Source organism: Pygoscelis adeliae, unplaced genomic scaffold (genome assembly GCF_000699105.1).
Source record: "Pygoscelis adeliae isolate BGI_AS28 unplaced genomic scaffold, ASM69910v1 Scaffold77, whole genome shotgun sequence".
NCBI lineage: Eukaryota > Metazoa > Chordata > Aves > Sphenisciformes > Spheniscidae > Pygoscelis > Pygoscelis adeliae.
Genome location: NW_008825216.1, coordinates 2,692,154 through 2,704,945, shown reverse-complemented (window position 1 = coordinate 2,704,945; position 12,792 = coordinate 2,692,154). Strand labels below are relative to the sequence as shown.

The following is a 12,792-nucleotide window of genomic DNA, read 5'->3' as shown; positions in this document are numbered from 1 at the left end:
CTGAAATAGCAAGATGCTTTATAACTTTAAAGGAATTATTTAAAATTTTACAGTATTAGTGTTCTGTCATCCAAAACCACAATGTCAGTCTCCTCAAGAGGAATCTTGTTTTCTTGTGCTGAAGAAAGTTCCCAGGACTCTAACACATGCTTCAAAACCCTCTCTAGTCTTATCTCCTATTTCCTTTTAATGTTTTGAGAATTAATTATTTCAACAACCAAATTTTATTTGTTCTGATCAATTAGAATGTTGCTGTTAGTCTCCTTATTTCCCAAAATATGGGGACACAAAAGGACTTTCTTTGCTTCATTTTTCTCATGAAGCCTCTGTATCTTGCTATGTGCTACTCCATACGTACCGTACAAGGTGTCTTCTCCAAAAATATCCTCAGAAGAAGAGTTAGCTCTTCTGAACATGTCTGTGAACTCATCAAGGAAACTAAGAGGTCTACCAGCACCATCTGACATGCTAAAAATAAGGAGACAAAATAATATTCTTGAAAAGAATTTAAAAGCTTTAAAAATTCATACTCCATACTATTATGAGGAAAGATTAACTTGGAATTCAGAGTGTTTTGCAAAAACATTTCAAATTCAGGAAGCAGTAATGATTACAAGATGAATTCTAGAGAGATCCAACAGTACTTCCTGACACTATCATTCAAAATTTCATTGAACGAATCTAGATGGCTACAGCAAGTCTGGCTCCTAGGTTTGCAAAGTGGAGCCTGAAAGTCTGGGAACCTAGCATCTACATCGCAAAGGCTCTCCCCACAAAGCCAGGGATCAAAGTCCTGGGATGGGTTTACATCTTCTCCTGCTGTGGAGCAACCTCATTATGCAAAGCTACCTTAGGGCAAGCTTTTGCTTTGACATTCTTGGATTAGCTAGCTGTTTTCCGATTAGAAATAAAACTCAATCAAGACTTCACCAAGACCCGTGTTACAAAGAAATTTGAAATAAAAACTTACCTTGCAATGGAGTCAAATTCAATCAGTAAGATAACTGCTATTCTTCTGAGCAGTGTTTGTTAACACTGTCACCCTAGGTTTATGATTTCAACTATCCTTCTCAGATCTGCCGGCATGTGTTTAAATAACAGATTTCCACTAGCTCAAGAATAACCCTGTATTTACATGTAAGTTAGATACTTGTCACAAGTTAAAGCAGCTGCATAAATTCACACATACCAATTAATTTGCTTTGTCAATTTTGCATTTGCATTGTGAACTAAAAATTTGAGTGTGTATACATTATGTTATAAAAAGCAATATTTAAGGTACTTAGACCTTGAACTCACCATGAAAACCAGACTCCGTTTGTGTCAATATATTCAGAAATCCTCCCAAAAGATGTTTAACGGCTCCCTGTTAAAAAAAATACCAGGAAAATTGATATCTGAAGAATATACACCAGCTCAAAGAACTAAGAAATAATTTCTTTCAATCAATTCTTGTCTACTATTGATTTTAAAAGACAATTACAGTTACTTCAAATTATGGGAATTTTTTTTTATATTTGCTAATCAACATTCTTTCATGTTCTGGACAGTTCAGTTGCAGAAGAGAGACTTTGAAATCCAAATGATTCTAGAAAGAAACCTTTGAGCCGTTATCCATTCGGCAGCTAAGATCTCCCTTGTCTTCTTCCCCATAACAGAATTACAGGATTTGACAGGTTGTGACAAAACACAGCGTGTTGGTATGCAGTGATGCAATACTGAAAGCAAATTCAACCTTTCCCCAACCTTTTTATGCAAGATTACTTTAAAGAGTAATTACAAAAAAACCCAAAGCCGTTTACTTACGAGCATCCTTCACAAATGCATCTTAGATAAAGGTAATTTGAAAAATCTCTAGAGGTATTCAAAATCTCTAAATTGATTAGTTTGATAGATTGCTCTTTCTATACAATATTGAAGAGTAATGAAAATGAGATTATTTTGAATTATAAGTAATTTCATGTGTTGAAGTTCAGAAAAAATACGTGTGCTAGTGATTTAAAGCTAATAATTCACACAAACAATTGGAGTACTGAAATAAAATAATGTTTTCCTTTTCTGCTTTTGCTTTAAGCTGTAAAGCACCAACTTTGCTTCTTAGTCAAATGATTATATGAACAAGCACTTCAAGCTTAGATTACTTAACCATATTTTCCTCTTTTGCAAAAGAGGCATACTCAATTTAGTTATTAAAAAGCAAAAAACAAGCTAGCCATCAGAAATTCCAAAGGATCATGAGGACATCAACATGTGCATAACTAATTTCTAATATAAACTTAAGAATAAAAGCATGAAATATTTGAGGTACATCACTAAAAGTACATATTGAATACATATATATGTAGAATGTGTACATATATACATATACAAGATGACATTTGCTTTTTTTTTCCCCAATGGCCTGACTGTCATTAAATCTTTATCTATAGCTCTAGTGATTGAACAGTGTTGATAAAATAAGGCAACTGTGAAACTCAAAAGCTTTGTAGGTTAAATATCTTTCGATTCTATAGTTTCTGGTAACTTAAATGCAATGCAGCTGGCAATATCAGTCACATTGTTTCAGGTCTTATTAAATGCCATAACAAGTGAGACTATTTGAGATCACTCTATTAGGTATACTGGTACTATAAAACATAAGAAAATAAGATATACAACTGCTAAGCTGTCGCCTTTGTTTAATAACATTTTTACCTGTTCTATAAGTACAGTGGCATTTCTCTCCTTCTGGCTGATGATTTTCAGGCAGCTTTGGAATACATGAGCAAGCACATCTAAACTTGCATTACCAGCTGAGAGCAAGTTTAATTCTAACATGCAGATTTCAGGATACATTAATTCTCCTTGATCGGTGTTTTCAGCTAGGTCATTAAAATAACCTGAAGGACCAGTACATCCCAGTTCTGCCTTTGTGTCTGCTCCTGAAAGAAAACACTTGTCTTACTGAAACTTACTCAGCTGAATACAGTTTGCATGATTTAAACAGGACATCCAAGGACATACTTTCTCCAACCTTCTCATAAGTACAAAACAAAAATAGTCACTAGCTTATAAGCAGTTTTCAGAAGTTAGTATATAGTTTCTATCCTGCTCTGGATTTTCATATTTTCCTGCCAATACAGAAGGGCAAGGATTAGTTTCTCCCATTACATGTTCTTAAATGATGGGCCTTCATTTCCTGGGAACTGGACACACATAGTAATGATGAAATATGCAATTTCATGAAGCATGACAGTAAAATCATTGTAATAGAGCCCCAAGCTTCTATACAAAACTCAGCCTGCCAAGAAAAGAGATTAATTTAAATTATTTTATTTCATGTTAAAAGGTTGGGGGAAGCAGTTGTTTAGTTATTTAACTCAGAAAGTGTACATGACAGCACATGACAGAATATCTCCATGACAATCAAAAAAGCAAAAAAAACATTTAAGCCTCTCCTCTTACATCTTGGAGAGACTTTAAAACATGTTACTTAAAAATTATTTGGTACAGACATGCACTTCGTGCAAATGTTTCATGGAAATATTTCAGGTTAAATTTTTAATTCAGAAATGCTTTTAAAATGTTGTATATCTGTTGATAAAGCCTAAACACACAAGTAAACAGCAACAGCTGAATGCAGTTCTATTAAAGGCTGTTACTGCTCATGCTGACCTCATACAAGAACATAAGCATCCAGATGTTCAGCACAAAGGAAAAAAGTAAAGCAAATTCATTTTCAAAATTAATTACACAAACAGAATAGAGCAAGAGATGTGCACATCAGTCATTGAATGAATATAAAGAGATATAATTAGATTATCTAATTTTTACCAGATTGTTATAATACTAAATAAAAAATTGAGCATTGATTTTCAGACAAACTACTGATAAGCATCTCTGGAGAAAACTGCTTCTAGACCACAATAATACATTTGAGCAACATGATTTTAGAGCAAGAGTCACAAACCCAGAAAACCAAGACAGAACAGTTCCTGCAACACTCAGTAAGAATATTCATCATCTCCATCTGTAACAGCATCCTACTGGAAGTAAAAAAGTTAAACTATTTCTATCTGTTAAAGGTCTCTGATACTCACCCTATTTTTGTACATCTCGAAAGACAAGCAAACTTTGCTATGTCATAAAGACTGCTTTGTATAGTCAGAAAGTTCACATTTACCTTCATTCTTGGTTTCACTATCATCGGGGTTACTTTCACTATCTGCTTCATATCCTTCCTCTTCAGCAAAAAGTTTAAGACTACAGCACTGTGATTCTTCAGTTTCTTCAGAAATATCTCCAGGTTGTGACACAGGCTCCTTTTCAGTGTAATGGGTCTGTATAACGCAGACAAATTTACCATCTTTGGTCAGAAAAGCAAGTAATTTAGAACCTTCCAGATGTCTATCTTCTCCAAGCCCATTGGCAAAAGAAACAAACTAATCACACTTACAAGAAACTCGAGATACTTTTTTATGGATACTCCATTCTTACATAGAAAACGGATTCTGCAACATCTTACTAACTACCTGACCAAAGCTTTGGTAAGCAGGTGGCCAATGCATTATTAACTGTGTTTCCAAAGTCACTACCACCATAAACATGCACCTTGACATTCACTCTAAGGTGAAGGTATGTCTGCAGGCACTAAGGTCAGTCAATATCCCTGTCTGAAGCTCTCCCTTTGAGAGCCATCCACACTCTGTTGTGGGATGAAAGAGTGAAGAGAACATCAGCTTTCAGTTATGTCCATAAAGCGTAACACAGCTTGCTCCTTTTTGGAGCATGACTCATTTCTGAGCAGCAAATGTGGGGAGCATATCAATAACCAGTATTCAACTTACACATGAGAATCAGAGAATTAGTCTTCAACAGCCACCATAAGCAAACACATTTAAACATGTCCTATCAAGTTTAAAAATAGACCCAAACAACAAACCCGACTAAGCAAACCTTGCAGTATTTAGAATTGGACTACTTGGTGTTTCATACCTTTTCAATTTTTTCTTCAGAATGATCCAGATCAGCAGAAAAAGTGCCCAGCGCAACACGAAGGAGTGAATCAAACAGAGGCTTTGCCAAGTCAGTTTCTATCACTTTTGATTGAGCAAGCTGCTCTCTTATTTGAAGTAAGATATCATCCACATAGGTATTCTGTGTTTTGGGGGAAACAAACATTTTGATTCATGTTATTCTGTTTTGGCTAACAGAAATGGTCTAGTACCTTCATTTAAGAACTTCCCCTGCCACCTACACTAATCTGACTTCTCAGCTAAAACCAGACTTCATCCCATCTCTTGCAATAAGAAAGATTCATCCTGTTTGTTATGACAGATTTAGTTGGTTAAGCAATCTGCACACTGAATAAAATCTGGCAAGGTGCTGTTTCCCAAACATTGCAAGTGAAAGCACTGTTTCTAAAATAAACATCTCTGAAACAGTTCCAAGTACACGGTGCATTCAGATCACACCACAATATTACTAGAGAGGTTAACAAGACAGAAGGTGACATGTCCAAGTTCACAAGCATAGCACATGGCCCAGACAAACTTCCAGTTTCCAGTTCTCTCCTGTACCTAACGCCTCCTGCATTTGTAACAAACTGCCAAGTAAAATTCAAGATAGCAATTAAAACATTAAAGCACAGTGAAGGTGTCTTCTGTGAATTGACAACTTTGTGGAACACTGAATTAGTTCACCTCTAAGGCTTAAGTAATAGGTTTTTCAGGTGTCCTGAAAAAACCTGTGCCCTTTAATATTCTTCTTTTTCAAGCACCATGCTCTGCTCAGAAACGTCAAAAATACCACATGTGACTCATTACGTATAACACTCACGTCTTGCCTACCCACCTCTCCTTCAATTCCACCTCTGTCACACACATTCTCCACTGAATACCCTTTCAAAAAAAACCCAAGCCTCTCCCACCATTCAAATCCCATCAGCTCAGACAGCCTCTGGAGAATGTGGGACCGGACAAAAGGACTACACAGGAAAAAACAGAAGAATCAGGCCATAACTGACCAGAAAAAAAAAATACAGGCACAGTCAGCCAGCAATTCATAGTTGTCGACATCCCCTACTACCTTTGTAGTCAGAGGAAGCCATCCCTTTCCTCTAGTCAGGACCATTTTATGCAGAAGAAAAACAAAATCATCTGCCAGGATCACAGTCTTCCCTGGGACTCAAGATGCATTAACCCAGAAAACAGCATTTGATATTGAGTTCAGCCCTTAGCCATATTGACCATGGTGGCTCAAACTGTAACATATACATGAAAAACAAACCAGAAATACAGTTCAAAAAAGTGAGCCAGGTAAAAATGTCATCCAGCCTGGATCAATCTGCCATTCTGGAAGGCTCTCTCCCAGCCCCCAAGAAGCAGGCTATTGGCATGAACAGGGATCCAACTGAAAAGAGTGGAGGACAAAGATCATGTTGGAGAACAAGCAAAGGGGTGCAGGGTCCTTACCAGCATCTTACTGAATAAAAAGAGCAAGAAGTTGACAACATGGGAAGATGCCTCCTCAGAAACAGCAACTGCCAGTTTGTTCATCCACCCGCTCCCATTCTTTCATGCCTGCTGACCACTACCCCTGACTACTAAGCACACCATTTAGCTGTGTGCTTTCAGTACTACACAAAAAATATGGTACCATAAGAGCATAAACTTTTTTCATCTCTAAAAGAACTTTTGACTAAATTACTATCAAAATAATACTGTATGTAACAAATATGAATAAAGTAAGCTAAGGGAAGTTGCAGGGTACCTGGTGAAGCATCTCTACTTCCATCTTCTGCTGCGTGGTGCTTGCACTGTGTAGACAGATTGTCAGCAGAGCTTCTAGAAGTCTGATACCGTGAAGTGCCCACTCAGTCTCTTCTCTTACAGAAGTCTTTATTCCTTCAAGATTGGCAACTGAAGTAACTGAAGTGTGTTCCCTACTCAAAGAGCTGTCACAGGAGACACATTCAGGCACCAGCTGTTCTGCACCAGCAAGACTGTCAGAACTATCGAGCTCCAATTGTGTCGCACCTCTGCTTTTAGCCAACTGAACAGAGTCATCCTTGTTGAGCTCACCACCACGACTCCCACGTGAACTTCTGCTGCTTTCACTCAAAACTCTCTCTCTCTTTTCTTGCTCCTTTTCCTTATTTTTTGCAAGTTTCTGAATTATCAGGATTAGTAATCTATGGCATGCTTCAAAGCCTCCAAGTCTATGAAACTGTCTCTGGAAAACTGAACTATACAAATATATGCAGCGACACATGGACCAAATATCCGCAGCCCTGTGAATATGTTCCAGAGAAGGCAAAGTAAGGCTTTCCAGTGACAGATATGGTAATTTATGGCCTAATGGCTCACTAGCTGTACTATCATATCCTGACGTATCTTCAGAGTCAGCTGAATCCAGATCACCATCTGCTTCTTTACTTACACATAAGAAAGCAACACAGAGGAATAAGTTTATTGTGTTGACATGAATGTCTTGGCTCACAAACTTTTTCTTTTTTGGGTAAGCCTCTTTCAAGCCAGCATAAAACTTGCTCAGGCTTTGAGGAACTTCTGAAACAGCCTGCTGGCTACAAAGAGAAGTAGGCAAGTCAGATGTAGACTCCTTTTGTTCGCTGTTCAGGCCTTCCAGTTCTGGCATTGCTTGGTCTTTCTGCTGATCACCAAGGCAGAGTATCAAAGTCTCTAACACTTTCAAAGAATGGCTTCTTAAAATATCTAAGTAATTTAACTCAGTCATTTGATTCACTCCATTACAACTCAGAAACAAGTCTCTAATTACCCTGCAAGAAAAAGCATAAGCGTTAGCTTATAAATCAGCCACAAATTCATGTAGTTCAGATGACATCTTATCCAAAAATAACCCTCTGTTCTACACACCTGAGTAACACCAAGGACTGATCATGTTTACAGTAATTGCTATAAATTACTGTAAAAAAGAGAGGAGGAACTTGTTTGCAGTACTGTAGAATCCCAAGTAAGCATCATCCATCTGGTAGTAGAAAATTCAATTTTTTTGTAAGATACAATGTAGGAAATATTGATTAACCTCAAATGTATACCACAAAGATGTATGATGTTCAAAACATTAAAGGTGTTTCTGACACTTGCTCTTCAGTGGTACTTCCTTCCCCTAACTTTTTATTAGCAATTGGAGCTAGTAAATATCTTTATTTCTCTCAGTTCTGTGACTTCACCAGAAAGTAGAGATTACTTCTCAAATAAACCTGACGTTTTAAGACATTTTACTAGCTATGTCTATTAGTTGCATGGACGATGCATTTCAGATAGAATTCAGGCATATCTTTCAAGCACAATTTTTTGTGCAATTGTTAGGCCAGGATGTCCAATGTTAAAAAACCTTTCAGTATATTTGTTTCCAAGTATATTTTTCCCTTCTTCCTACTCCAAGTATTACATTGAGTTCATACAGAATTTGAGGTAAGGATCTGTAAGCTTCTCGGCATACTATGTTTGTTTGCAGACATCCACCTTCCTTACCCTCCCATCTCCTTCCCCCAAGGTCAGCTTTTACTGTAACTGAGTCACACATTCTAGAACCAAATGAATCATGTACTTACTTGTATGTTCCCATATTTAAGCCAGTAGGAAATAGGATATATTAAACTTTTTTTAATCTAAACTTTACTTCTCTCGCCTCTTTGCCACTAAGTGCACTTTCAAAAATGAATAGCTTCTGATACAGTTTAGGTTAGGATAAAAGCTAAAAATATTAGACAATCCTTTACATAAGCTGGAATACTAGTCTATTCTTCGTAATTGTCCCAGACAACCCTACTAAATTCACTTCAGTCTATCAGGACTCCAACCAAAAAGATCAGAATCCTTCCTGGACAAAAGCACATGTTCATATTCTGAATAAACTTCCATATGTTGTATTAAACAACTATTTTATCAATTCAACAATAAATAGGAAAGTTTCTATTTCACACCTTGGAAGAATGTTTATGGGTTGTTTTTTGGGTTTGGTTTTTTTAAACTATGTTTAAATGAACATGATTTTGTAAATTAGGAAACAGTTATTTCAGGACAAGTAAACCTCTTAAGCTGTATTTTTGAAAGGTGGTTTCTATGAAGACCATTCTAGAAGGAAAAGGGAAACAGAGCAGAAAACTAAGTAGTCTAATTCCCACAGAAAAGTGACATGTCAATCTGTTCAACATTCCTGACTCACTTTAGCATGAGGAATGAAGAGGCAAAGAATGTATCACATTGGACAAAGATTTTATTTGTCTCTACACACTTTGGCCTGTTAAAGACCATAACTCAGCAGTAGAGAGCCCTCACTTTCTATGGTTTATGAATCTAGAATTAAATCTTATGTTATTCAAGCATTTATCTTGTTACCACCCCTACAATACCCAAGGGCAGTCTACAGTCCAAATAAAACTTATGTTCTGATCAGCAACAAATATGCAAAGCTCTGCACATAATTAGCATGCTTTCCATTAATAAGCAGAAAATCAACCAACCTGGATTTAAGCAACACAGGGAGTGTCTGCAAATAAATCTGAAGTACTTCAGAAGGCAAACACTGGCTATGGTAACTGCATGTGTGTTTATCAGCTGTAGTTAGTCCGAGTTGTTGAGCATGGCAAGCTAGCTCAACCCCTTTCTGAAGCACAGGATTATAAATACAATTATATAGTTTCCATTGGACCACTGCATTTCCCTTTTGAATTAAGTGGCAAATATGGCTTGCAATCTGCACGCCGCGTAGTTTATCTTCTTCAAAAACAATGTCCTGATAAGCCTCCAATGCATCCCATCTCAACAACATATTTTCAGATCTGCTAGGCAGAATTCCCTGAACTCTGCAAGAGGAACTGGATGCAAGACCAGCATCACTAGAGTTGCCTTGCAAGGCTTCTTCCAGCTGAGCAAGTTGATCACAGTCAACAGTACATATATTGCATGATGCTTGTATAATTTTTGGAGAAACTTCTGCTCCACCCAGCTGATCCAATATGAACTTGTTAAGGATGTTCAATATGTGCTGTTGAAAGTTTTTTAATGTTGGTAACTTGGAAGCATGAAGCAATGGGACGATCACAGACTTTGGATCCATACAACAACATATTCCTACATTATGTACACCCGAGAGAATTTGAACACAAGTACTGCTCAAAGAAACTTGTTGCAACAAATGCAAACACTGATGTGCACAAACAGCAATGCAACAGCATCTGTCAGGATAATGAACTTCTCCATCAGCAGTTTCAAAGGGGTTTTTGGAAGCTTGGTTTTTAAAAGCAGATACAGAGAGCCCAGAGAGATCTCTGTGGTGATGCATGAAGTGGGAGTACTCGCATCGCCTGTGCCGCTTTCTTGTACACATTGATTGATGGAGCTGCTCCGATTTCACTTTTTTGACAGTGCTGATTATTTTCATGATACTGTTGATCAGGGCTTTCAGATGCTCTGAGGCTTCCCCACTTACTCCCTCATTCTTCATACACAGCCATTCCATTTGAAGCACTGTTACTTCAAACAGCTTAAATCCCTGATGCTGTATGAACTCATGAACCAGATCTATAGCCTGGCTAAAGTAGAATGGATTGGAGGCTGCACTTTGTAGGCAGCAGATCAAAATCTGCAAGACCCCTTCTATAACCTCAGGTAGAAGCAAGGCTCTGTGATGGTATCTAGAAAATACGAAGTCATCCTGAACCGGCTGCTGTAGTGTTTTCTTGTATCCTGGAGCAAAAGGATCAGGTTGCTTTTCCAAGCAAATTCTGATTTTTAATGCTGCTTTAAGTAAGTCTGTTAAATTTCTTCGTAAATTGTCAGGCATTGTTTCTGTATTGCTAATGTCTAAAGACATAAGATGCAGCACTGTTCGAAAGAGCATCCTTTGGATCAGAGCTACAGGTTCTTCTGTCCACCCTGCAGAAACGACTTCATTTTCCGTGTTACTACTTACATTGCAACAGTCTCCAAATCCTGATAAGAACTCAGTCAATGTGGGCACCACACTAGCTGAAAGAGCAGAACTGTGATTCAAAGTAATATCAAATTTGCACACTTTCTCTAGGAGTGACAATAAGACATGGCATAAATCAAATGGAGAGTTATCCATGTTGCTCTCAGCAATTCCTGCAGCTGGCTCATGCAAAATCTCTGGGTTTAGTTCATGTGCTGGAATAATTTGGCTGGAATTTTCTAGATTAGGGGCATCAGGATTAGAATCTGGTACCGCTTCCGCAGGTAGGCAATCACTTCTACCTACAAGGTAGCTATCCCTAACTGGATATGTTAAAAAAGGCTGCAGTAACTGGGAGCGTCTGTGTTTCGTTATTACAATAGTCTTGTCATCAGAATTGCCTTCTGAATCTGAAGTGGACAGCTGAGATCTTCTTGCATCTCGCACGGAATAACGATGGGTAGTTTTGCGCAGACGTCCACTTTTTCGAGATCGAGGATTTAGTTTTACAGAAGCCTGAAGAGATGAACGAGTGCTTCCATCTAAGCCTAGTTTTTCCTGAGTAGATTTTGCAGAACTTGAATTGTTCTCTTTGGTCAGGCATATATCTACTGTAAAGGGTATATTAAAATCTGTTGAAACAGAAAGATAACAAAGGACCATTAAAGGAGCATTATCATATTTTCAGATCCTAATTTTACAGTTTAATACTTTCAGCTTAAAAATATGAAAAAAATTTGTATCTTAATAGGTCATGGTTTTGCATATACCTACGTCTGACATTTTCAGTATAAAAAAGTCAACAACAATTCATGTTTAGGAACCACAGTGGCTATTTTCAAAGCCTAGACAAATTAGCTCATTTTCTAACCAGGGTTAGACAAAACTGTGCTAGAGGGTTTCCTAAAACTTTTTTGTAGGCATAGCTATTCCATTCTCTTAAGAAAAGATGTTGTCAAGGTAGATGAAAGGACTTTTTGGTAAGCAAAGGGAAGAAAGCGTAGTCTGAAAATCTTTTGGCCTGTTACAGATAGGATATAAAGGATCAATATAGCCACAAGCTTCTAGTTATATTCAATTTAAATTTGGGTAAGTTAGACATACTAATACAGTAAAAGTGAAATATTAATCAGCAGGATACCAACTCTGAGATCTCCTCTATTACTTAGCTATGGAAGCAGTTTTAGCTAGTTACTCAAGGAATATTTACTCTGTGTATACCATTTGATATATTCAAAGCCTCACTATAAGCATTGCCAAATGGCCCTAATCCACAAATGAAGAAAAACTCTAAGGGAAGGAAAAAAGGTCTTTTTCAACTTGACGACCCATTGTCACTTTTTGCAACTCAGATGCTATAGGAGCTGGGTGCGTTAACTCACAGTCCTCTTAGAATGCATGAAGTTGTTAGCATACTAGTAGAAAAAATAAATTTCTCTACTTAGAAACAGTTCAGATCTTCAAGTATACAGACCTCAGTCTTTACTTCAGCGTTAATTGTTCCAAACACAAAAAGCAGAAATAAAAGTAGAGGATTTTAAAATAGGGACAAGAGGGGTATAAGATAGCTAATATAAAAATCTAAATCTGATTCAATGGGCAAGAAGATTTTGAAGAATAAAATACAAGTACCACCAGTTAATTTGTATTGGTAAACTCAGATCATAAACTGTCAAAAAAAGCAGGCAGAGAAAAAAGTCTGTATGTTCTTGGATGAAATCCATCATCATTTTAAAGTAGTGACAGAACTGTATCTGGTTGCTTCGGCCTGTAAAATACCTAGCATAAAACAACTGCAAGCATCCACCATCCAGTAAGTTTAGTATTTAGAAAAATGTGATAGTTAACAATAAC

At 37.2% G+C, this 12,792-nt stretch overlaps 1 protein-coding gene across 1 annotated transcript in view; it reads right to left on the bottom strand.

Moving 5' to 3' along the window:
• LYST (lysosomal trafficking regulator) overlaps window positions 1-12,792 on the bottom strand; it is a 69,172-nt gene that overhangs the window by 50,788 nt on the left and 5,592 nt on the right. The window contains exons 4-10 of the mRNA XM_009329164.1: window positions 9,488-11,570; window positions 6,751-7,777; window positions 4,975-5,136; window positions 4,163-4,319; window positions 2,695-2,921; window positions 1,300-1,366; window positions 359-468 (exon numbers count right to left, since the gene is read on the bottom strand). Coding sequence (XP_009327439.1) covers window positions 359-468; window positions 1,300-1,366; window positions 2,695-2,921; window positions 4,163-4,319; window positions 4,975-5,136; window positions 6,751-7,777; window positions 9,488-11,570 — 3,833 coding nt within the window. The remainder of the gene's footprint in view (window positions 1-358; window positions 469-1,299; window positions 1,367-2,694; window positions 2,922-4,162; window positions 4,320-4,974; window positions 5,137-6,750; window positions 7,778-9,487; window positions 11,571-12,792) is intronic.